The 26,642-nt window shown below is 39.4% G+C and overlaps 1 protein-coding gene across 5 annotated transcripts in view; it reads left to right on the top strand.

Moving 5' to 3' along the window:
* The window catches only part of DOCK8 (dedicator of cytokinesis 8), a 207,242-nt gene that overhangs the window by 45,836 nt on the left and 134,764 nt on the right, over nucleotides 1-26,642 (top strand). For 2 of the 5 annotated variants that reach the window (XR_009051221.1, XM_057720569.1), the window contains exons 2-4: nucleotides 266-368; nucleotides 10,870-11,045; nucleotides 13,722-13,793. Coding sequence is in view for 3 of the 5 variants with exons in the window: in XM_057720569.1 (XP_057576552.1) it covers nucleotides 266-368; nucleotides 10,870-11,045; nucleotides 13,722-13,793 (351 nt within the window). In the remaining 2 variants the exon portion in view is untranslated. Of the gene's footprint in view, nucleotides 1-265; nucleotides 369-1,456; nucleotides 1,476-10,869; nucleotides 11,046-12,918; nucleotides 12,939-13,721; nucleotides 13,794-26,642 lie in introns of those variants that run through there. The other 3 variants (XM_057720570.1, XM_057720571.1, XM_057720572.1) reach the window with 3 other exon arrangements.

Here is a 26,642-nt window from a genome sequence, read left to right as displayed (position 1 = left end):
CAAACAGTTCCTCCTCCTCGTGCTGTCATCCTTCCAGTATTGGGCAAGAGCCATAACTGTAGGCGTCCTGGCTTCTGTGAACTTCTCAAGAGTGTTATCTCCCCCAAGCGCTTGTGTCCACCCACAGCCACGGAGGACATTTTAGTGAGTTCTGCCCATCACCCGGCTAAGGAATAAGATTTATAACATGATATCAAATATTGCATCTATAATCGTGATGTTTTAAAATAACCGCTTCATTTAGATCTTTCTATTTTAACCCAAGGTATTCTTCTGCGGAAATAAGGAAACAGTTTACCCTCCCACCAAACCTTGGCCAGTACCATCGACAAAGCATAAGTACCTCTGGCTTCCCCTCTCTTCAACTAGTAAGTATGAGTTGCAGGTTTGCTTAGAGAATGGTCAGGGGCAGACGTGCCCAGCATGTGCTTTTGCTTTCTGAGTCTTAGATTTTCCCACTGCTACCTTCCATCACCAACCACCAGTTCCTAGCTCTGCACCTGCTTCTTGACGCCATTTTCCCTTTTCTCCTTCATCCACTAGGGCTTAGAATGCAAAGCGGATCTCCAGGGATTGTGATTCTGAAGTCTCTGGACTCAGTGAACTGCCAGACTGTTTGATTTCACCCAAATTATGATTTATATTTTGGGGATGGGAAGGATTAGCCTGGAAACTTAATACCATTTGTAACATGCTTTTATTGGGAAAAAAAATGTATTCCCAAATCTGAAAAGCCAAATTATGACCTTTAAGCTTTTTAAATAGTTTTTTTTTTGGAAGTATAAATTATATACAATAAAATGCACTCACTTGTAGGTGTACAGTTTGAGGAATTTGGCCAATTTTTGGTTAATTTGTACTCGGTCAAGATAGAGAACTGTTTCTTTACCCCAAAAAGCCCTGTCATGCCCCTTTGCAGTGGGTCTCCTCTCCCAACCCCCAGCCAGCCGCCCTAGGCAATCAGTGACGCACTTGTCATCATAATTTCGCCTTCTCTGGAACTTGATATCTTTGGAATCGGGCAGTACAAACCTTCATTTTTAAAACATACTCCTTTTAAGTTGAAGATTGCCTACATTTTTATATTAACACCAATTGTTGAGTGTGTGTGTATATATATACATATATATTTTTTAATTTATATGTTGCTATTTGAGGACTAAATGCCAGACGTGTGCCCAGTGGGTTAAATCTGACTTAAATGAGATGGTTTGTAAAACCAGAAGTGAGTATTCACTTCCTTTGTGAGAGAGCTACAGCCTCCACTGCACTCACTTCCTCACACAGCACAGCCCCACTCTCTTGCTAGTTCTAGTGGTTATCTTAAGGAGGTTAGGTTATTTTTTCTTTGTCACTTATTACTTCAAAACCACTTCTGCTCTTAGAAATTTTGTAACCTTCCACTCAGTTTCCTGTAGCCGCCATTTTGTCTCCTGTAACAATTTCCACGCCGTGTAGCTGTGTATCTTTAAAAGGTATGTTTACTGGAGTGATTTGTAGTTCTTTCAGTAGGATAATTTGTGTGTTGTGTCATTGATGAAATAGTAGTACTAAAAAATTTACAGCGCCTTTTAACTGCAAGAGGTAACTTGCAATGAGGGTCCCCTAAAATATCTATTTATGACTTTGGTGGCTTGTTCAACTGCACTTTTTATTTGTACTTTTTCTGTCTGTTTCAAAGTCACAGATTATAATAAAAGCACATCAAGTGCATAATGTCCATATTTTCAGATGTATTAGATATGCTTTAATCCAAGATAAATTAGATATGCTTGTTGGTTTCATCTGGTGCTGGTATATATTTCATAGAAAACTTTGAAAAAAAAAATTGTTTTTACATTTCTGACTCAAATTGTCTTCCAAAATATGCAAAATGCAGTTAGAAAGTGACTGGATACACTTTTAAATCTTAAACAGGGTGAGGGAGGTGGGGTTTGGTGCTTTGCTTCTTTGTAAATTTAGACTACAGCTTTCTACAGTAGCTGCCTTGAGAAATGGTGTGGACCTCACTATGAAGAGGCTTTAAGGAAGTTTAACTCACAGATTTTAACCCCTTAGCTACACACCAGCTGCAGCCTGAAATTTCTTCAGGAGAAATCTTTTTTATTTAAAGTCACAAATTTTAAAAAATTGTTTCCTATTTGCAGGTGTTCTTTCCGTAGTTATGCTGCGTCATCAGTAGGTTTTAACAAAAGTGAATTTGGGTGAATTAGTTCATTAGCTAGGTGGTAGAGTTAACCTGTGGCCTAACTTCTAATATAATAGATCAAAGAAATAGCAAAAATATTTAACTATACATGAATCATGTGATCCTGTCATGATTTCTACCTGGTTCTATTTGCAAATGAATAGTGTTTAAAATGTATTTCTCCTGGTTAATTCTGGTTTAGTCTTCTGAGTATTTTCCCCCAGATCTCTACCCCAGCTTCAGCAGTGTACTGACCCTGTTTCTTCTCGTTAACTGCCTGAAGAGCAGGTGGCATGATGGAGCAAACGTCTGCATTTGATTCCTCTTTTGTTTTTTAAATGCATGGACTGCTCAGGAAATCCCGGCACCCTAATGTTTACCTGCTGGTCATGTTATAATGTCAGGATGAAGTGGCTGTTCTTTCCCTTGAGTCATCTTCCCGAATGAAAGTTCCTCCAACCAAAAATCATCCACTCACGTGGTGATTTCTCTTTCCCTTAAAAAAAATATTTTGTTTCATAGGAAGATAATGGGACATCTCAGGAAGATATATTTCTGGCAAGGCAGAGGAGTAGTTTATCACCTAAAGACTCTCTATCTGAAGCACCTTTAAAAAAAGCTTTTCTTAAGTGAGAAGCCATAGACTGTTCACTGTATGATTGTAGATGATTGCACAACTTGACTGAGTGCATTTTGACCTTTATTTCCCTTACCTTTGTTTATAGAACCACCATTTCAACAACTCCACATGCTGATATAAATAATTGTTTAATTTTTAAAAGTATTTAATTGGACCAAGTTATTTATTTATTTTAATTTAATTTAATTTTTATTTTATTTTTTTTAAGTCTTTATTGAATTTGTTATAATACTGCTTCTGTTTTATGTTTTGGTGTTTTGGCTACGAGGCATGTAGGGTGTTAGCTCCCCAACCAGGGATCGAACCCACAGCCCCTGCATTGGAAGGCGAAGTCTTAACTACTGGACCACCAGAGATGTCCCTAATTTTTATTTTATATTGAAGTAGAGTTGATTTACAATGCTGTGCTAGTTTTGGGTGTACAGCAAAGAGATTCAGTTATACGTATACATATATTCATTCTTTTTCAAACTATTTTCCCACACAGATTATTACAGAATATTGAGTAAAGTTCACTGTGCTATACAGTAGGTCCTTGTTGACTTTCTGTTTTGTATATAGTACTGTGTATATATTAATCCCAAACTCCTAATTTATCCCTCCTACCTGTTTCCCCTTTAGTAACCGTAAATTTGTTTTCTAAGTCTGAGTCTATTTCTGTTTTTTAAATAAGTTCATTTGTATCATATTTTTAGATTCCACATGTAAGTAATATATATTTGTCTTTGTCTGACTTCACTTAGTATGATAATCTCTAGTTCCATCCATGTTGCTGCAGATGGCATTATTTCATTCTTTTTTATGGCTGAGCAATATTCCATTGTATATATGTACGGTCTTCTTTATCCATTCATCTGTCAATGGACATTTAGGTTGCTTCCATGTCTTGGTTATTGTAAATAGTGCTGCAATGAACATTGGGGTGAGTGTATCTTTTCGAAGTATGATTTTCTCCTGGTATATGCCCAGGAGTGGAATTGCTGGATCATATGGTAGCTCTATTTTTAGTTTTTAAAGGAACCTCCATACTGTTCTCCATAATGGTTGTACCAATTAACATTCCCACCAACAGTGTAGGCGGGTTTCCTTTTCTCCTACCCTCTCCGGCATTTATTGTTTGTAGACTTTTTGATGATGGTCATTCTGACTGGTGTGAGGTGATACCTCATTGTAGTTTTGATTTGCATTTTTCTAATAATTAACGATGATGAGCATCTTTTCATGTGCTTTTTTGTAAATTGGCACCAAGTTATTTAAAACCCAGTCAATTATAAGCTTGTCATTTTGTAAGAGGCAGGAACTTGCAGTCAGATGGATCTCAGGGTGAAGTTACAAATTATGTAACTTATTAGTTACATAATTTGGGGCAAGTCACTTAACCTCGACAAAGGCTTCAGTTTCTTCATTTGCACTATGGGCATAGTAATGCTACCCCTATTAGGGGTATTAATATAGAAGGATAAAATAGATGCTTTGTAAATAGAGGCTAATGCTGCTATCTATGTATTTGTCACTATGGAGACACTGTGGGGGATTTCAAGAAGATGAATAGGAGATGGTTTTGCCTCTCAAGGGCCTTCTGATAATTTCGGGAGGTCAGATAATATAGAGAATCCATCCTGGCTTCAAGTGTGGTAGGTGTTCAGAGGAGAGAAGGATCCAGGATATTAAAATAGGTGGTAAAGGCTTGAAGGGGGAGGTCGAGAAGATTTAGAGGAAGGTTCTCAGCCCTGGCTCTCAATAGAATCACCTGAGACCTTTAGAAACACACCTATGGCCTATCATAGAACAGTTACATCAAAATCCCTAGGTTTGGAGTCCAGGTATCAGTATTTTAAAGTTCCCTGGGACTTTAGCATGTGGTCCAGGTTGAGGATCATTTAAAGAATCTACTTAGATAGGAGTAGTCCAAATAGGAAAAAGAACATAAGAAAGGTAAAGTTTCTTTTGTTGTCCTGGTTGTTCTGAATTTCAGAAAGTATAGTAAGCAAGGACTACTTGCTAATCCTGTGGTTATGTTTTTGTATAAATACCGTGTTTTTTTAAACTCTAATTGTAAATGTTAGCTGTGATGATTGTGTACACATGCATTTTCAAAGTAGATAAAATATTTTAAAATTTTGTGTTTTTGAATATGAAGAGGATCCAATGTTTAGAGTTGGTTTTATAGACAAAATGCAATGATGATAGACTTGCCTTGGGTCTTTTTGACACTCCTGATGCTCCTATCAGAGTCCTTTGTGGCCAGCGCCAAAGAGAGTGGCTTCCGAATAGAATCACCTGTGGCATCACTCATTGACCTTGGAATTCTCCATTGCCATAGCCATGTGAGTAGATTGGCCAGACACCCTCTGATGCCAATTGTCTATAAAGGCAAACAACTATATATTAGTTGTCTTCATTAAGATGAAACTGTAAAATATTAAAATTATTTTCCTGATTATTCAACGTAGAAAGGAGAGTGAAATGTACAAGAGAAGAAAGGTAGATCAACTTTGCCCTAAGTTAGATAGGATTTGAGACACCATGTGCATAGTTAATAACTTGACCTAGATTTTTATAGAGGGAAAAATCTTATTTTTAAAAATGAGGATAGAACATTTTTGAAGTAAAATGGAATGAATCAGCTGGACCATAACGGCTCTGGCTGAAGAGAAGGATGTAGAAAGCCACATCCTGGATAGAAACCAAATCACCATGGTTACACGACATGTTTGTATATAACAGTTATGGGGGAAAAAAGGAGGTCTCATACCTTAGAAAGCATTCATTTTTTTTATGTGTTTAAGTTTCTGTGCAATAAAGCAACCTTTTTGTTTTACCACGAAGGATGATCTAAATGGTGGATCATTTGATAAATGTGGTCCTCTTTCATTTTTCTTTTGTGCTTTTGTGCTTCATCTTTCAAGAAGCTGGGCTATCCTTAGGTTTCATTGATTTCACTGGAGGGCACAATGTAAAATGAAGATTTCTTTATAATTTTCATGCAAATTCACAATGGAAGTCAAAATGAAAGAGTGCCACCCTGCATGTGGAGCGTGAGTTTCATTACTGTCATTGTAAAGGAGAGGAATCAAATCAGTCTTGGTAAGATAAGACTGAAGTCCATTACGACATGTCAGTATCTTCCATGCAGTGGCATCAGTGGAAGATTGCCATTGGTAGAAGCAAGAAGGTATTCCTTAATCTAAGCTATGAAGTACCTTGAAATACTGGAGCCAGAAGAACTTGACTGCCTTCTGCTCTGTTTACTTAAAGATAATAGAGAGCCAAGAGGATTGCTTTAAGTATTCATTCATTCAAGAAATATGCATTGAGTCTCATTTTGTGCCAGAAACTGCTCTAGGAGCTGGGGATACTATAGTGAATGTAACAAAGTGTCTGTCTCCACGAGCTTACATTCCAGAATGAGAGACATAGACAAATAAGTGAATGTAGACTCTATGAAGGGGTAGCAAGTGCGTTGAAGAATGAAACATGGATAGGGCATAGAGAGTGACACAGAAGAGGGAAATAGTTTAGATTGAATGGTCTGTGAAGGCCCGGAGGTCTGGAAAGGAGACACTTGGGAAGAATTCTGAATGAACATAACAGGTATTTTAAGGAAGAGTATTCAATTTAGAAAGAATAGCAAGTGCAAAGGCCCCAAAGCAAGAGGATGTGGCATGCTCCAGAAACAGTAAGGCTGCAGACAGTGAGCTGAGCAGAGTGGGCAATAGGAGATGAGCTCATAGGGGAATCAAGGCTGGGTCACAGGCCTCAGAGACCACGGGAGAACTTCAGCTCCTACTTGGGTTAAGACGGGGAATCATTGGAAGCACAGGCTCAGCGCAATCTGAATTTTTATTGCAAAGATTACTTATACGGTTGTTTTCATAAAGATCACTCTGGCTGCTATGTGGAGAATAGACTGGGGTGGGGAGAGCAGTTAGGAAGCTGTCGCAGTAACTCAAGAAAACAATGGTGGTGCTTTGGATTAGGGTGGTGGCAGTAGAAAAGGTGAGAAGTGGTTGGATTCTACATACATTTCAGAAGTAAAGGATTTTCTGATAGATAATATGTAGAACATAAGAGAAAGAGAGAAATCAACATTGACTCCGAAGATTTTGCCCTGGGCAGCTGGTGGAATGGAATAGCCACTTGCTGAGATGCAGAGACTTGGAAGATATGGGAAGAGCAGATCGGCAGGAAAATTAAGTAATTTTGAATTTGTTATGTTTGAGAGGCCTGTTAGATCACCAAGGGGTGATATTGAGGGGTAATTGGAAAAAATCAACCTGAATATCAGGGCAAAGGTTGAGGCTACAGATACATAGCTGTAATTTTAAAAAGAAAAAAAAAGAAGGTATTTAAAGTCATGGGCATAGATGAGATCATATGAGAGTAAATTCAAATTGGGGAGAGAAGCTCTTTCAGGACTGAACCCTAGGGCCCTGCAGAGGAGAAGGAGAACCTAGGAAAAGTGGTGGCCCAAAGGTAGGGTGACCAAGTGTCTGTTCCAGTTTGCTGGACTGAGGGGTTTCCTGGCACATGGACTTTGAGAGGTTGGGACACACTAGGACAGTTGATCCCCCTCCATATGAAGAAAGCGTTTCAAGAAGGAGAGAGTGATTATCTGTCCAGTGCTGTAGATAAACCAGAAAATGAGCAACAGCCATTGAATTTGGCAACATGGAGGTCTTGGGTGACTTTGACCAAGACTTGTCTCTCAAGAACAGCCAAGTTGATTTGAGGACCACACACCATAGGAATAAGCATGCATGTTCAAGGCCAGGACACCTGGAAGCATCGTGCCTCTTCCCCTAACTCCACGCACAGTGGCGTGAAGCTTCCCCAGTGCTGTAGCAAAGGACCCAGGTCCTTTGTGATGACCTGGGTCATTTGGGCCCCGTCATTTAACTTCTCTGTTTTTCAGTATCCTTATTTGTGAAGTGTTGTCCAGATTTGTTATTTTAAACTTCTATTGGTGTGCTGACTGCATACTATGCTGTGCTAGGGCTATATAGATTAATTTTAAGCAGACATGGTTCTGATGCTCTAGAAATTTTCAGTTTCAAAACCAGTTGAATGCTATCCCATGTCAGGAGAACTAGCCCTTGACGTGCATTAGGGGACAAGGAAAAACTTGAACCCACTTTATTAAAAATGAATATTTGTGAATAATTTAAGCTTTTAAAGTATTTAAACTTTCTGTGTATTTCTAGTCTTCTATTGATCAGACCTCTGAAAAAAATAGCTAGGAAGAAAGACTGCACGAATCTCCACTAGACGAGTGTTGACAATTGATTGAGGGCATTGATTGTGTCTCCCTGACTTAGTCCTGGACTGCTCAGGACCCCAGTGAGTATTTGTTGAATGAGTGAAAGTTGGTGTATTCGTCTGGATTCAACCAGAGCAGTGGAACTGGTAGGAGATGCACCTTCACGTGTATTAGGGAATTGATTACAGGGCATTTGCTTACCCACTGGTGGTGGATGGCTGAGCAAGCCTGAAGTCCATGGGGCAGTCAGGAATGCACGATCGCAGTAAGGTGGAACGCCACGGGCATGAGCTGAAGCCTGGAGCCCTGAACTTCCAGAGAGCCTCCACCCTCTTTGAAAGGCATCCAACTGATTAAGTCAGGCCACCCATGCTAACCTCCCTTGTGATTAACTTAAAGCTAACTGATTGGGGACGTTAATTGCATTGGTGATATCACTTCACACCTAAATTAGTGTTTAATTGTATCAGTAGGTGTGTGTATGCTACAGAATAGCTGTGGTCTGCCTTCTGTCCGCCAGTTCTGGCAGCAGAAAACACTTGTGGCCCACTACATCTGGAAAAATACTAGGAAGAGAATTTGGGGGAGTGTGGTTCTGCTGAGCCAAGCTGACATATCACAAAGCCATCACAATCAAGGCCTGATTTATGATAATTTGCAGTATTAAGTTTTGTTTTTAAAAATAAGTTTTTTTTGTTTTTATTTTGATTATTTAGGGTTTTTTCTTATATTATTTTAATAAATGATAGATATGATGTGATAATTCTTTGTATAAGATGACCTTGAAATTGCTTTGTATCATACCATTTAAATTAATCTTGAGTTTCTACTGACTAAGCGATCACATTTAACTCAATAGCAGAGAAAACAAAAATAGTAAATTTAAATAAGATAATGTCTTGGCACATAGTTCTCAAAAATGTTTAGTTCAAAGGTATAAACTTTACAGTAATAAGGCTGAGTATGCAAACAATGCAGCCTCTTCATTTCACGTTGAAGTCATTTCAGTCCCTGCCCTTGAACTCTGTGCCGTGTTGTTGTAAGGAGCGGGAAAGTCCGCTTTCTCCTTTGGGGTTGGTCTCATGTAAGCCTGCAGTAGATTTTTCTGTTCTGTGCGTGGATGATGCCTGTTGTTCCCTCTGGCAGACAGAGGTCAACAGTATCCTTTTGCAAACTCTCTCCCCACCCGGCTTCTGCACAGGTTGATCTCTGGCTCTCTGAGCCCCTGCGGGTCCCACCTGCTTCCCTCGAAGGACGGTGGTCCTCTCCTTAGCTGTCCTCCAGTGCCCCAGTCAAAACCCAGGGAAAGAAACGTCCTTGTCCTCAGTCACACTTTGTGGGAGCCTTGGGGAACCAGGGGAGTGTCTTTGCTCTCTCCTTTGAAGAATGTCCTGTTGCCTTCTCTTCTGCCCCTTTTGGTCCTGCTGGCATAGGGCATTATGTAAGCCAGCCACTTCAAGAATCTTAGACAAGGAGGGCATGTTTGCTCACTTCTCAGCTTCATCCTCACTCTTCCACATGTCACTCATGTCTCCACCACTACCAGGGATGCAAAGGTGGGACAGAGACAGGGCAAAGCCACATTTAACCTTCTCTAATCTCCTTGCCTCTTCCATGGCACTTTGTTCTTCCTCTCCAACCTGGAACCTTACATCTAGTCTGGTGTATGGTTTCAGGGTGATGAAAAACTGGTTTTGTCAACATTTTCTTTGGATCTGTCCTTATTTGAGAGCAAGGCAGTACAAGTCAAGAATCTGGGGTGTTTGTTGGGCTGATAACTCCAAATAGCCTGCCATAAATGAGCACCACAGAGCTGCTGCTGTTGTTATTATTATTATTATTGCTAGTACTACTACTACCACTAGTACACATGTCAACTTGATCTAAGTGATTCTTTTACTCCCTTAAGGCAGTGGTTCCCTAAGTCAAAGTGGATTTCACAAGCTAGAAAAAAATATTTGTTGATTTGCCAACTTTTTCTTTGATCACCTGAGGAAAATTACTTTTTAAATTACCATCTACTTCTATCATTTCTTTTATACCCCCACTGTGGAAGGATATACTTGAAGAGACAGGAAAAAAAAAATCCTTTTCAAGCAAGTACATTTAGCCTTATGAAAACTCAGCCAATTGCCCTTAGTTTGCTCATTTAACTGCAGTCAGTGAAAATTTCTTCCCAACTGGCACCAGACAGCCCAGCAGCATTTGGAAATCACTGCCTTGGAGTGTCCCAGCCACCCAGCCTGGTTCACTGTGGGCTATGATCGAATGAAGTGCTTTCAAGAATCAATGTATAGGATAACTCAGGCCAAAGAAAACGCTGTACCTGAACACTCAAATAGAAGGACTGTCGAGTTTGCCTGAATTTCTAGAAAACTGCCTCCAGTTCGCTACTTCACTGTATTTGGGTAAACGTGACCTCAGAGAGCTTTTGCAAGAGAAATTATAAAAATGCAACAAAGACTTGTGATCTCATTTTGGATCTCCTCAGGAATCCTCATCAAGATGCAATTAAGCAGAGAAAAATTCTGCCTTGGGGTGTGATTTTAATTACGCACCGTGTTCTGACTTGACTTTCCATGCTGCATTTCTCTTGCTTTCCATATCACTGCCTCTGTGTTTGACAGCTTCTCTAAAGAGAGCCCCACTTAGCTGTACGTGAAGAGAGAGCTAAGCACTTGCTGGGAGGGGCGGAAGAGGAGGGTGGGGTGGGCACACATCTCCTGTCGCCTTAGTGCTTTTACCCTAAACTGTGTGGGAACCTCCTTTCCCTGCCCCCAGCCTCAGTTTTATGACCCGGTGGAACCAGTGGACTTCGAAGGACTTCTGATGACACACCTGAACAGCCTGGATGTGGAGCTTGTCCAGGAGCTGGGAGACTTCTCCGAAGACGACTTGGACGTGGTGTTCACGCCAAAGGAATGTCGAACTTTGCAGCCCTCTTTGCCGGAGGAAGGGTAAATTGCTTTCTTAAAATGTGAATGGGATGATGGCGGTCATGGCTGTTCTTGGTTAGGGAGAGATGCCCTAATTCTAGACTTCTCTTACAAGTAACGTGACTCAGATCTATCAAGATGTGCAGGATGAGTACTATGGTACTGTCACATATAGATAGGTTTGGAATTGGTTTGACCAGAGGCTTAGAAAAGCCATGTGGGGACTAAGCCAGTTGAAGGGCTACAGTGGAACAAAATGGACTACCTAAGAAGAGGTGAAGAGTGCAGGCTCTGGACCCAGACTGCCCGGGTCAGCTCAGTGACCGTGGGTGAGTCATGTGACCTCAGGGAGCCTCAGTTTTTCCATTTGTAGAAGTAATAATCATTGAAATGCCTCCATTCAGAAGCATTTTAATTGTTTCCATATATGAGACTGGATCAAGTCACAAAAGCAAAGTTCAATCCACATTTCTTGAGCATCTACTATGTACTGAGTACTGGGATAAAAAGACGAACAAGGCAAAGTTCTTTCTTTTGAAGCAAGTTTCATCAAGTGGAAAAACAATGGGGAAAGCTCTGTAGTGAGAATATGTGAATAGCTGCTTAGGGTTGAGTTTCTACAGTGGGTTAATCGATGTGTTTACAGATGTGGGCATTAACCCTTGGTATCAAATGATGGAATTATATTTAGATGAAACTCTGTTATTTCCATAGTGTAACAAGCAATGTCTGGAGGTTTAGGATGAATTTTTATTTGCACTCATTTTCAAAACCAAATTAAGATTCACATCCTTCTGGAGATTTTCAGCCTTCTCCTCTTCCCCAAAAAGTCCTAGAAAGGAGATCATGAAATACAGCCACTGCCCTCATTACTCAGGGATATTCCAATGCCGTCTTGGATTTTATTTCATCACAGTTTCAGAAGGTTGGATGACAGTGATACATAATTATTTGACCCTTTGCTCTTTGTTTAGACAGTTCTCATTCACATAGAAGAGCTGACCGTATGCTCAGCTCTAACATTTTGAAGATGCTTACTTCCCAGAAAACAAAATCATGGTGATTCTTGGGAAACATTTTTCCCTGTCATCAGTCCATTTATTCAGATGTGACTTTCATATAGGTAACATCTATTATTGCTACCTTTAGTAGAGAATTATTTTATTTTATTTCTTTGTGTAAAATATATAGCTGTCTTCAAATGAGATCAGAATCTTGGAAAAGCCTGTTCAAAATACTTACAATAAGTTTACAGGTAGGAGGATATTGATTTTTTTTTTTTTTGAAATTTGATAGAAGAGGTAATTTTTTTCTTAAAAATTTTTTTGAGCACAGTATTGCCTTGTCACCAGAATTGATAACTAACATGTTATCTATCTGATGGCTTTCACACACCCTCTACTATTTCAATCATTGCCCAAAAATCTTGTGTGTAATTACAGCCCAAGAAAGTATCACATCATCACAGTAAACAACAGCTGATTCCTGTTGAACCCCAGTGCCTACCCAAGAAGTTAATGTTGAGCTGTGATAGTGTAGTGGGTGTAAGTCTGCACTCCCAGGTGAGCGGCCTGGGGTCAAGTCTCTGCTCTTCCGCTTGCTGAGTGACTTTGAGCAAGATCTTTTCATCTCATCCCCCTGCAAAATGAAAATAATATTGCCTGTTCTGTGGCACTGATTGACGTTAACTGAATTAATACATGTGGAAGGATTGCCTCACAGCCTAGTGCAGAATGAATGGCACACAAATGTAAACTATCACAGGTGGGTCTTATTATGTGCCAGGCGCTCTGCTAAGCACCTTCACACGCTGACTTCATCACAGCTCTCCAAGGGAGTGCTGCGCAGTTACTATCACCACTTATGGCGAGGAAGCTAAGGCACAGAAGGATTGAGTGACTGGCCCAAGGTCAGGTAAGGAATAAGGAATGGGGCTGGGACTTGGGGAGTCAGGGCCCGAGACCACACGTCTGACTTACAATATTCCATCACTAACAGCCAGTCCACGAGGTGGATACGGTCCTTAGCTGCTTTTTACAAGCTAGGAGACTAAAACTTAGCGCATGTAGACCTATTTATCTGTAGTACCCACACATTTGGAAAAACAGCAAAAAGAACCTTTGCTACTGTGGGGAATTAGCGATTTTTAATTTCCAGACTCTGAAGCATGTCGAGTCTCTCTCATGACACACTGTGCAGTAGACGCGAGCTGCCCAAATTAATAATCACCAACCAGGGCCAGGGCCTGTCAGCTCCTCAGAGCACAAGACAACACCTCTTCTTCATGGTATTCAAGGAGGAAAACGTGCGTGTCCTAACAAGGTTACACATGTGCAAAAAATATGCCCAGATTACCCCTGGAAGAGATTGGCATTTATACTTATCCTTGTTTTGTATGTGATTACAGCTAGTTCTACGTGTCTTGTGTCGGAATGCCTTCAGGGATAGGGAGAGTCTAACACCATTCTCTGTAATAACGAAAACCCACAAAGCATAAAATGCCAACGTGTCTCATCAAAGGAAAAATGTTATTGCCTCAGGAGTGCTTCAGACACTTGAAAGGATTGGGTAACGATGCCCTTCCCGTTTTCAGTTGATATGGATTTGAAATCATTCTGCTCTCCTCAGTTATGATGAAGGATGGCTTTGTTGTTTTTTACCTTGTCATAATATTTTTATGTTGTTTCCACGCATTAGGGTTGAACTGGACCCTCACGTCAGGGACTGCGTTCAGACCTATATCCGGGAGTGGCTAATTGTGAATCGGAAGTAAGTTCATTTTTTCCCCCTTTTTACATATATATTTACTTTATATTTTTAGCTTTGTATAACTTTAAAAAAATTAATATACTCTTTTAGAGCAGTTTAGACTTACAAGAAAATTGATTCGAAAGAAGTACTGAGAGTTCTCATATATCACCTCCCACATATTTCTCCCTGTTATTAATATATTGAAGCTTTTTTGTTTTTGTGAGGTTTTATTGTCCTTGAATGACCATGAATATTGCTTTTTGGGATCACAAATAAATTTTAGCAAGTAGGCAAATTTGTGAATACAAAAATCCGTGAATAATGAGGATTGACTCTATCTTGTATTACTCTCTTGCTCAAACACCTTCTAAGGCTCCCTATTTCCTACTATATCAAATATAAATGTCACCTGCTTGTCTTTCAGGGGCTCTAGTAATCTGGTCCCACTCTATCTATTAAAACTAATTTCCCTTAACTCCTGGAGCCCCTTCCTTTCTCTGGGCCAGCCTGTTCCTCAAGTAGCTGACTCAGTCCTCCCTCCGCAGCTTTGCTCTCGCTGTCTCCCCTCTGGGCATGCCCTCCCTACTTTCATCTGTCTACTCAAATCCTACCTGTGGATAAAAGGTCAGATCAAATTTCTGTTTTCTTTGTGTAGCTTTCTCTGACTAATTTATCCTTCCTTGGATAAATCTTACTTAAGTGTGGAACATTTGGTACAATGGATGAGCCAATGTTGATACATTATTAACTGAAGTCCATAGTTTACAGCAGGGCTTATGTTGTGTGTTGTACATTCTGTGGTTTTGACAAATGTATAATGGCGTTCATCTGCCACCAGAGTGTCATACCGAATAGTGTCACTCCCCTAAAAATACCCCCTGTGCCATCTGGTCATCCCTCCCTGGCAACCACTTATCTTTTTACTGTCTCCATAGTTTTGCCTTGTTCCTCCATGTCTTTTTGTGGCTTGACAGCTCGTTTCTTTTTTCGTTGAATAATATTCCACTGCATGGATTTACTATAGTTTGTTCATCCATTCACCTACTGAAGGAGAAAGTTACATTTTAAACACAAAGAATAGAGCCCTTTTGTTTTGTTTCTATTCGGGTGAATTCCTGGGGGGTGGAGGTGGGGGATTAATGAATAGAAATTTGGCCTCAGATTCAAAGGTAACGTTTACATTTATGACCAAGAAATAAATTCCTTGCTTACCTTCTAGTCAAAAAGGCCCTTCTCTCCTGGGTTAATCAAATGTTCTGTGACACTGTCCTGAGCTTTTTGTCTCCATGCCAATGATCTGGACAGTACCCTCTAATGAGAAACATCTGCCCATACTGGAATTCTCAACCTGTATAGGGAGCTGGCTGGGGAGAGTCTGCGATCAGGAACACACCCCACTAGAGAAACATCAGAGAACCTGTGACAACGCATACGTAGTTTGAAATTGTGATATCCTCACCTCTCTTAAACTCCAGTAAGAATTATTCTTCTGTGGGATAAATGATGAAAAGACTTTGGAGGTTGGGTTTTATCCAGCTCCTGGAAGTGTGCCAGTGAATTTGTGCTGACGGGGTCTGGAGTGATGTCAGTATGCATACTGATTTCAATAGCTGAGAAAGAGAGAGCTTTGCTTATGTAAAGTAATTAAGAGAAAGTTAGATGCTAATCCATCGACTCTTCTAATGCGAATGGAAAACCATGTTTGCCAGGCAGTCAAATAAGATTATACTTTGCTGGTAATAAATAAAAGATTTCAGAACAAGTTGTTCTCATGTTTTGAAATGTTATAATTAGAGATACTTTCTGGATAGGAAGGTTCTAAAAAATCTGAGAAGGGACAATAAATAGAAAGGTCGATTTTACTACATTTGGTTTTTATTTTCTATTTGGGACACTGCACTTTTTTCATTTTTCATGGCAATTCCCACTGGAATTTTTTTTCTCTGTCTTGAACAAACTTAATGGTATCCTTTTTAGAATACTCACTGTAAAAATTTTAGAGATCATAGGGAAACAAAAAGAGAAAACAAAAATCACTCAGTTTCACTGTAGGCACATAACCACCATTAACATTTGATATGTTGCCTTTGAATCATATTTCTTTGTATATGTTTGTATAAAAATTGTCAGATTATAATACTGTCTTGCAGCATGCTTTTCCAAGCTTCGCAGTAAGTGGTGATTCTCTCTTTACTATTAAATATTCTTCCTCAACACAACTTTTAATGATTATTTAATATATTTATATAAAATGTATTTAAGCAATTTTAGCATTTAGAGGATTCCCTGTTTTTCAGTGTTATATCTAGTATCGCAGCATTCTCGTGTATAGTTATGATTTTTTTCCTTTGTAAATTCCTACAAAAGGAGTTTCTGTGTCAAAGTGTACGCACAGATTTAAGGATTTGGGAATCCCTATTAGGATATTAGAAAGGTGATTAACAATATATGCAGGAATCCTCAAGAATATTGGATGTTATCTTTTAGTAAATTTCCAATTTTATTTGCAAAAAGACCGTCTTTTATTTGCATTTTCTTTGACTATTTAGATTCAGTATCTTTTTTTTCCATAAATTGGTTGTCCATTTGTAAGTTTTCCCTGGTGCTCTGCTTATTCATTAAATGTGTGCATCTCTATTAATGTATTTGTCTGGTCTTATTTACCTTTAGGGCTGCTTTTATTTGGTAAGGATATTAGAATATAATGCATATAATACAAATAGTGTTTGTGTTATTATTTGTAATATTTGTCATATCATACAAATTCCTTACGCAGTATACCCTTTGTCTTTTAAATTTGTTTATACTTTTTTAACATGCAAAATTATTTATTAATAAAATCTATATTGACAGTTTTCCTTATTTACATTTTTGCTGTCATGCTTAAAATTTAATCCACAAACATAAGATTATTTACTAAGAATTTTGGATTAAAATATTAATCCATTAGCCACTTTGATTATCGCTTTTGTTCCCTCATGGTTCTCCATTTGTTTTTATCTCTTCTGTAGGAACAGTGATTATTCATATATTTATCCTATGCAAGTCTTGTGTCTTTTTATTTTCACAAAACAAAGCAATGTCTGTTTTAACTTTCTGTTTGGCAACATACTGAAGATGAGGGTTGTTACTGCCCCGTGATCTGCACACTTGGGTAGTGGACCAGTTGGTTTCCCAGAAATTAGCTAATGGACAGGTAGCAGTGTGCAACTTTGAAACTCATTGTCAGTTTCTGGAACGCTTTGACTGGTATTTTACTGAGGGAGCATCTTCCTCTACTCCACTATTTGACCCTTTGGTACTCTACATCTGATATTCTAACACAAAGGCTGTAATTTCTAGCACACAGTCCTCCCAGGATCATTCTGCCCTCATGGTATCCATAATGTTTCATTGGTGGGGAGAATCCAATACACTATGGCCGGATGCCCTTCATCCCTCAACCCTACGTACATTTTCAGCTGGTTGTTTTCTGTGAGTTGTTTCTATACGTTTGCAGGATGATGGTAGAAAGAAAGGCCAGGAAGGTAGTGCTTCTGGTGGTGGTTCTTTTCAGTGAAACCAGGTGGAACCTGTGAGTGGCTTCATAGATAAGCCACTTCAGTGAAGAAGGAGAATTGAGCTTTCTACCTGTTATAGACATTGGCTGTTCAGGGACAAGCAGGAAGGAAAGGACAAAGTGCCTTCTTCTGCGTTCCCTTTGGGGAGACAAAATATGGTATCTTCTTCTCTTCCCAGTTCCATCTGATCCACAGAGATTCTGTGTAGACTTAGGCATTAAATTATCTGTTTTGGTGAGCTTCCATTTTTTCTGTGTCTTCATAGGCTGGGAAGTTGGAGGAGGTCACAATAGTGGTTGCTGACCGGCTGTTAATTAGTGATGAAGGAGCTCTCCTTTGAGTTTGTTATTTTATGTGTCAAATAATGTATGCCTGTCTTGAAAGAAATCAAGAAATCAAGGGTGAATTAAGTAAAAAGCTAGTCTCTTGCCTTAGTATCCACTTGCTCCCTATCCTTCTCTCCAACTCACTGTTTTTAATTTTTTTTCAGATTTATTTTTTTATTGAGGTGACATTGGTTTATAACATTATATGTTTCATATCTGCAACATTGTATTTCTACCTCTATGTACCCTACAGCCTGCTCAGCACCAAAAATTTAGTTTTCATCCATCACCATACAGTTGATCACTTTTACCCATTTCATCCCCCCTCTTCCCCTTACCCTATGGTAACCACTACTCTGTTCTCTGTTATCTATGTTTGTGAGGGTTTTCTCTTTTTTTCAACCCATTCTTAACTGCATGGAGGTCATTGTGTAGCCTTCCAGATCTTCTTTTCATGTCATCACAAACATATATGAATATTTATATTTACATAAATATTTATGTATGCAAAAACACACATGTAAATATATATTTTACATACATAATATAATTTTTTCAGTAATGTCTTTGACATCTTTCCATATCAAAGATCTATCCCTTTCTTTTAAAATGCTGCCTGGCATTCCATGGGTGAAGGAATATACCATAAGTTATTGACCTTTTTCTGTTGATGTACACTGCAGTTGTCTCCATTTTTCACAATATGAATGATACCGCATTGAACATCTGTGCACATTTGCCTCTACACATGTGTGAATATTTCTGAAGGTAGAAATGGAACCAGTGCATATAATACAGTCTAGTAAGTACTGCCAAATTCTTCTCCAGAAAAGTTGTGGTACTTTATTCCATTACCAACTGGACATGAAACTGCCCTTTCCTCCCATATCTTTGCCAATGCTGGATATTAATTTTTTTATCTCTTTATTGGAATATAATTGCTTTACACTGTTATGCCAGTTTTTGCTGTACAACAAAGTGAATCAGCTGTGTTTATGCATATATCCCCATATCCCCTCCCTCCCACGACTCCCTCCCACCCTCCCTATGCCAGCCCTCTAAGTCATCACCCATCATCGAGTTGATCTCCCTGTGTTATGCAGCAGCTTCCACTAGCTATCTATTTTACAGCTGGTAGTGTATATATGTCAGTGCTACTCTCTCACGTCATCCCAGCTTCCCCTTGCCCCTCCCCACCCCGTGGTATCCTCAAGTCCGTTCTCTACATCTTTATTCTTGCCCTGTCACTGGGTTCATCAGTACCATTTTTTTAGATTCCATATATATGAGTTAGCATACGGTATTTGATTTTCTCTTTCCAGCTTACTTCACGCCGTATGACAGACTCTAGGTCCATCCACCTCATTACAAATAACTCAATTTCATTCCTTTTTATGGCTGAGTAATATTCAATTCCAATATGGTTGAGTATATATGTGCCACATCTTTATTCATTCATCTGTTGATGGGCATTTAGGTTGCTTCCATGTTCTGGCTATTGTAAATAGTGCTGTAATGAACATTATGGTACATGTTTCTTTTTGGATTATGGTTTTCTCAGGATATATGCCTAGGAGTGGGATTGCTGGGTCATATGGTAGTTCTATTTTTAGTTTTTTAAGGAACCTCCATACTGTTTTCCACATTGGCTGTACCAATTTACATTCCCACCAACAGTACAGGAGGGTTCCCTTTTCTCCACACCCTCTCCAGCATTTATTGTTTCTAGATTTTTTGATGATGGCCATTCTGACTGGTATGAGGTAGTACCTCATTGTGGCTTTGACTTGCATTTCTCTAATGATTGGTAATGCTGAGCATCTTTTCATGTGTTTGTTGGCCATCTGCATGTCTTCTTTGGAGAAATGTCTATTTAGGTCTTCTGCCCATTTGTGGATTGGGTTATTTGCTTTTTTGGTATTAAGCTGAATGAGCTGCTTGTATATTTTGGAGATTAATCCTTTGTCCGTTGCTTCGTTGGCAAGTATTTTCTCCCATTCTGAGGGTTGTCTTCTTGTCTTGTTTATGGTTTCTTTCTCTGTGCAAAAGCTTTTTAAGTTTCATTAGGTCCCATTTGTTTATTTTTTATTTTATTTCCATTTTTCTAGGAGGTGGGTCAGAAAGGATCTTGCTTTGATGTATGTCATAAGTGTTCTGCCTATGTTTTCTTCTAAGAGTTTTATAGTGTCTGGCCTTACATGTAGGTCTTTAATCCATTTTGAGTTTTTTTGTGTGTATGGTGTTAGGAAGTGTTCTAATTTCATTCTTTTACATGTAGCTGTCCAATTTTCCCAGCACCACTTATTAAAGAGGCTGTCTTTTTTCTATTGTATATTCTTGCCTCCTTTGTCAAAGATAAGGTTCCCATATGTGCGTGGGGTTATCTCTGGGCTCTCTATTCTGTTCCATTGATCTATATTTCTGTTTTTGTGCCAGTACCATACTGTCTTGATCACTGTAGCCTTGTAGTATAGTTTAAAGTCAGGGAGCCCGATTCCACCAGCTCCATCTTTCCTTCTCAAGATTGCTTTGGCTATTCGGGGTCTTTTGTGTTTCCATACAAATCTTAAGATTTCTTGTTCTAGTTCTGTGAAAAATTGATAGGGATTGCATGGAATCTGTAAATTGCTTTGGGTAGTATAGTCATTTTCATAATGTTGATTCTTCCAATGCAAGAACATGGTATGTCCCTCCATCTGTTTGTGTCGTCTTTGATTTCTTTCATCAGTGTCTTATAGTTTTGTGCATGCAGGTCTTTTGCCTCCTTAGGCATGTTTATTCCTAGGTATTTTATTCTTTTTGTCACAATGGTAAATGGGAGTATTTCCTTAATTTCTCTTTCTAATGCTGGATATTATTGATTAAAATAAAATTTAAATTCTTCCAATCTTATTCTAGTTATTGTTTTAAACTAGAAGCTATTATGCTTGCTTTCATAATATTGTTTTCTGTCACTGAGTTTTCTTCCCTTACCTATCCTAAAATCCCAGTTAAATATGCGCTTACCATACACCCTGAAGTCCCACTCCTAGGTATTTACTCAAGGAAAAAAAAAACCTGTGTTCATTTAAAAATCTGTATGCAAATATTTATAGTAGTTTTATTCATGATTTCCAAGAACTAGAAACAACCCAATTTGTACTCATTGGAGGTAGTGGATAAACAAACTCTGGTACAGTCATGTAATGGAATATTACACAGCAATAAATTGGAATAAACTATTGATACATGCAGTAACATGAATGAATAAGTTATACTCTGAATAAGGAAATAAGACTAAACATTTAAAAAAGATATAAAGAGAAATATTCAGAATAATTTGTTTGGGGATTCCTAAATGCTAGCAAAATAAACAAAATTTAAAATATAAATCATATTTTTCATAAATATCAATTAATACAAATGTATTTTGGGGTACCTTTTCTTTTTTTTTTATTGAAGTATAGTTGATTTACAATGTTGTGTTAGTTTCTAGTGTACAGTGAAGTGATTCTGTTTGAAACTAAATGGAATGACTTTCAAGAGTTAAAAGGACAGAGAGACTCAGCTCACAGCTCAAGAGTTTCTGTACTTCAGGCAGTAGGTTATTTTGGCAGCTTTTCTCACAACCTAAGAGCTGTGAGGTTGGTTTTCGTTCTGTGCCACAGGATGTCAGACTCATTGAGGTGGCTAAAGCCAGGTCTGCACCCTTCTGTGTACCTGGCCAAAGGCAGCCCTGTGGAGAGGAGTGAGGAGTAAACATGTGTTTCACATCAGCTGTGGGCCCAGCCTGCCCTAGGTGCTGAGGATGCAGCTGTGAACAAGACAGAGGAAGCATCCCTTCACAGAGCTCAGGATCTACAAGGGCAGAAAGTACGAGATAAGTGTTGGAAGAGGAGCACTCCATGGTACTGTAGACATGTTTAATGGGTCACGGGCATCAGGGAGGGTGTCCCCAAGGAATAATAATGATAATAAACAGGCTTTATTGTGAATATATATATATATATATATATATATTCTTTTTCGTATTCTTTTCCATTATGGTTTATTATAGGATATTGAGTATAGTTTCCTGTGCTATACAGTAGGACCTTTTTGTTCATCTACTTTGTATATAGTGGTTTGTATCTGCTAATCCCAAACTCCTAATTTATCACTACCCATCCCTTCCCCTTTTGGTAACCATAAGTTTGTTTTCTGTATCTTTGAGGCTGTTTTGTAAATAAGTTCATTTGTATAACATTTTAGTTTCCAAATGTAAGTGATGTCATATGATATTTATCTTTCTCTGTGTAACTTACTTTACTTCATATGATTATCTCTGGGTTCATCCAGGTTGCTGCAAATGGCATTATTTCATTCTTTTTTATGGCTGAGTAATATTGCATTGCGCGCATGCGTGCACGTCTCTCTGTCTCTCTGTCTCTCTGTCTCTGTCTGTCTGTCTGTCTCTCTCTCTCTCTCTCTCTCTCTCTATATATATATATATATACACATACCACATCTTCTTTATCCATTCATCTGTCCATGGACATTTAGGTTGCTTCCACGTCTGGGCTATTGTAAATCATGCTGCAGTGAACATTGGGGTGCATGTATCTTTTCAAATTAAGAGTTTTCTCTCTATGCCCAGTAGTGGGATCACTGGATCATATGGTAGTTCTATTTTTAGTTTTTTAAGGAACCTCCATACTATTTTTCATAATGGCTGCACCAATTTACCTTCCCACCAACAGTGTAGGAGGGTTTGGGGGGATCTTTTCAAACAATTCCTCAGAAGAAATAGCTATTTAAAATATTTGTGAAAATGATTTTGGTTCCAGTTGCTCTAAGTGTGCAAATGGTAGTGGTAATAAAAAAGAATAGATCCACATTTGACCAAAACTCATTTTGTATTATAATATTTATTTTCTACTTTCTAACAGAGATCTTTGAGCGAGAGCCTCACATGGGATCTCATAAACCTGCTGGCATCTTCAGAGTTATTCTCACCAATGTAAATTTATTCAGCAGCCTGTGTGTGTATGCTGGATGGGTAGACTTTTCTAGTGTATGAAATCCCTAGGGGGCTGTTCCTAAGGATTCAAATACAAAGCTTGTGATCTAATATTCTGGCAAAAAATTCACCCAACTCAAAGTAGTGGAAAATATAGGCAAATATCAAGTTGCTTCCGAACATGACACGACCCTAAATGACAACACACTAAATTAGTGAATGCTTTTCCTGAGAAATCCAATTTTAAGGGGAAAAGTTCCTAAAGGAATTAACTAACATTAATTTGTTCTAAGATGGAAAGAAAACAGTGAATTAATATTCGAAATTCACACTTGCCCTTTGCCTTTCTTAGGATGTGTACCCGCCAGAGGGTATCGATGTCACAGGTTCAGTGTCACATACGTCTTCATGAGGAAGCCTGTGTGGGCCACAGAAATAAAAATCAGGAAACAACCCAGCTTAAGACCTTATGTGTGGTAGCCTTGGAGACCAGAACTGTATTTGCTTTAGCTTTCTTTCTCCTTTCATACAGGGCACTTATTTCCAAGAGTCTTGACTTATAGGTGAACCCCCCCACCCCCAACCCTGCTCCCTTCCCTCCAATTACGGCCATGTGCCTGCCTCCATCGTCCTCAAGTCACTTCTCTCTACACCTCTGTTTCTCCATCAGATATGGCATGGACATGAGGTGGATTCTAGGACATTTCCCCCAGCTTTAAGATTTTAAGCTGAAGAGTTCATACACTATATCTGAAAAATTTTGTATCGGTTTTTCTTTTCAAAAGAAGCTTAAATCTGGGAGAAATGAAACTTACTTGGCTGTTGTTCTTTTGCTATTTTATGCAAGCGGATGCTTTCTTTTTTGTCCTCGGTTTTGTTAGAATGTTTTCTGAAGTCCTTTACATGGACCCCCCCAAAGACACTAACAATGGACATGTTTTTAAAAAATGAGTTACAGAATAGCGTTAAAAGTTCATTTCACAGTATGTGTACTCTAACCCTACATCTGTGTCAGCCCTCAGGATTTGGGGGATGGAAGACATTAAGACTAAATGTATTCCATGGCTGTGGATGTGAAACCAGAGCAGACTGTGCTCCCCTTCCTCATTCTAGATTTAGCATCTACTTCCCCGTTTTAAAATCTCAGAAAGTTTCAAAGCTCCCTTGTGGCAGCAGGGGTAAAGCTGGTGGAGAGGAGAGGCCAAGGGTTGGCAAGCGTGTAAAAATGACTCATTTCAGAAGTGCCAGCCACAGAAGGCAGAAACCACCTCGGGGTGGGTAGTGACACTGCTGGATGAGTGCCATCAGCTACCAGAGTCCCAGCCTCATTACCCTACCCGGGCATCTGAGCCAAAGAAAGCCATGTTCCTGTTGAGCCTATGTGCAAGCAAGAGAGAGATGGGGAAGTAGTCAAGTGGTGGAAAGACTGTTTCTCATGAAATCAACACAACCTATTGCTTCTCCAGAGAACTGTGTTCCTTTTCTTCAAACACTGCTGTTACATGTTTGGGGACAGTCCAAAGACCACACTTATTTTGAGAGTGTTCTCTTTAGAGGCAGTGTGATGGAGTAGACAGAGTCTGGACTGTAGAGTCTGGGACTTGGGTCCAGATGCTGGCTCCTTACGTAATGGCTATGAGACCCTGGGCAAGTGACTTAATCTCTCTGAACCACAGTTTCCTCAAGTGTGAAATGGGGGAAAATGTTGCTCATTTTGAAGGCCTGTTGTAAGGATTGGAAAATAATACATGTTCCTTTTCTTCTTTTTCCTCTTCCCCTTCCTGTGCCCTTTTCCCTCGCTTTCCTTTCCCTTCTTGTACAATTTGGTGCAAAAACCATCAGAACAAGTTAGCCATCCATGACTCAAGGTGGGGAGTAACTGAAGAGGACCCAGATAAGGAGTTGAAGGCCAAACACAGTGAGGAGGGCACACATTTAGAGGGGCTGCCTGGCATGGAGAATCAGAACCTACATGGTGTGAGGAGGGTATCTGAGCCTGGGGCAGCCTGGCATGTGATAACGGAGCAGGACATTCTGAGTAGAATGAGGGGGGCATTACATGGAGGAGAAGCCTGCCACGAGGTGTCAGAGCTCAGGCAAGGTGACAAGGATGTCCTTGTTGGCGGGGGGTGGGAGCCTGGCACTGTCAGTGCAGACTGAAGAAGACATCAGGCCAGACAGGCAAGTCTGGTGCAGGGCGTCAAAGCCAGAATATGAGGAGGGCAGCTGTGTGGGGATGGAGGGGTGCTGTTGGCAAGGATTACATATAAGGGGATTAATCAAGTAAGTAGGTATATTACGGATAGTAGGTGTTAGAGTTTTCACTATCCGAGAAGGAAGTTAAAAGTATGGAAATGAAGAAAAGTGGAATGGATACTGTGTTGTCAGATTGAGATCGCAAGGATCAACGTGTACTCCCAGCTTTCAACACACACACACACACACACACACACACACACACACACACCCCCTACCTAACTGTATTCACTGAGAAGACATAGGAGGTGCAACACCTTAATAGCAATGACCACACCCAACACCTACATCTTGGCTTCACAGAACCATTTTCCACTAAAAAGAATCAGAGCTTCTAGGAGAAATGACTGATTCCAGGGTTGAGGAAAGGGAAGTGTAAGATCAGCCTGAATATCTTGTGGCAGGAAGCAGGATGTGATCAGTGACTGCTGGGGACATGTAAAAAAAGACTAAGACCAGCTGAAGGGTTTTCACACTGGTCAAATTGAGGATAATTAGATCAAAATAAATAATAGAAATGGATTAAGATATGTTGAATAAAATAGGAAACTATGAATCCACATTGATACAAATAAACAAACTGAAAGCTTGATGAGGAATGAGGCATTTACAATAATCAAACCCAAAATGGAGGGACTTTCTAAATAATAACTGGCCTGTAATCTCAAGGTCATGAAAGTCAGGGAAACACTGAGGAACTGTTCCAGACTAAAGAAATGTGACATATACGTGCAATGAGTGACTTTGGATTAGATCCTTTTGGTCTAAAGGGCATTTGGGGGACATTTGGTGAAAACTGAATGGGGTTTGAGGATTAGATGGTAATAATGTATCAATGTTAATTTCCTGAATGTGACGGGGTTGAATACTAATTATGATGGAGAATGTCCTTGTTTGTAGAAATTACACACTAAAGTATTCAAGGGTAATGGAGAATTAGGTCAGCAACTTACTCTCAAATAGTTTGATAGAGGGGGGAAAGGTCTTTGTACCATACTCACAAGTTTTCAGTAAATTTGAGATGGTTTCAAAATAAAAGGAAAATAATTTATGATATGTGCCTGGCATTGTAATGAAGACTGTTAGTGGGTGCCCTTTACCATCCATGCATTTATTTTACAGCTGCTGTGAGTGTAGGAGTTACTGTGCCCAGAGACATTTGAGCAATTCACTCTACCTGCCAGCCCCCTAACTTCCCACCTTGGATTGGTGGTGGTGACCAATGCCCGACTGGCACAATAGCACTGGTACAGGGGGTACCATAGTCCCACCTTTTGCCTCAAGCTGAGACATTGGGACAACTTTGCAATGTGATCCTTCCAGAGCACCCTGTGTATCAGGCCAAGAATTTACCTGAGCCCTCAGCCTTAGTTGACTCCTCCTGCTTTTCTGTCTCTCTTAGGGATTTTTCCTCAAGAGCATACTCTCAAAAATCACACGTACCTGAGTCCCTGTCTCAGGCTCAGCTTTTAGGGAATCTCAACTGAGACAGTCACATAGACAATTACTAAGACAATCACCAGTCCAAGAAGTGATAGCTATATTAGCATCAATGTTAATACCATTAGATGCAATACCAATGCATGCATTATGGATCTAACTACCCTTATTTTGTGGATGTGTTGAATTGAAAATCTCCTAACATCCCTATTTCTGCTAAACTATATAATACTTTCTATATGGGAAATTTATTTTCTTACCAAAACCAAAAGTAGAACTCTGAAAAGTGCTCACTTTAGGATCCCAC

This window comes from Hippopotamus amphibius, chromosome 2 (genome assembly GCF_030028045.1).
Source record: "Hippopotamus amphibius kiboko isolate mHipAmp2 chromosome 2, mHipAmp2.hap2, whole genome shotgun sequence".
In the NCBI taxonomy this organism is placed as follows: Eukaryota; Metazoa; Chordata; class Mammalia; order Artiodactyla; family Hippopotamidae; genus Hippopotamus; species Hippopotamus amphibius.
This window is presented reverse-complemented; position numbering and strand designations above follow the sequence as displayed.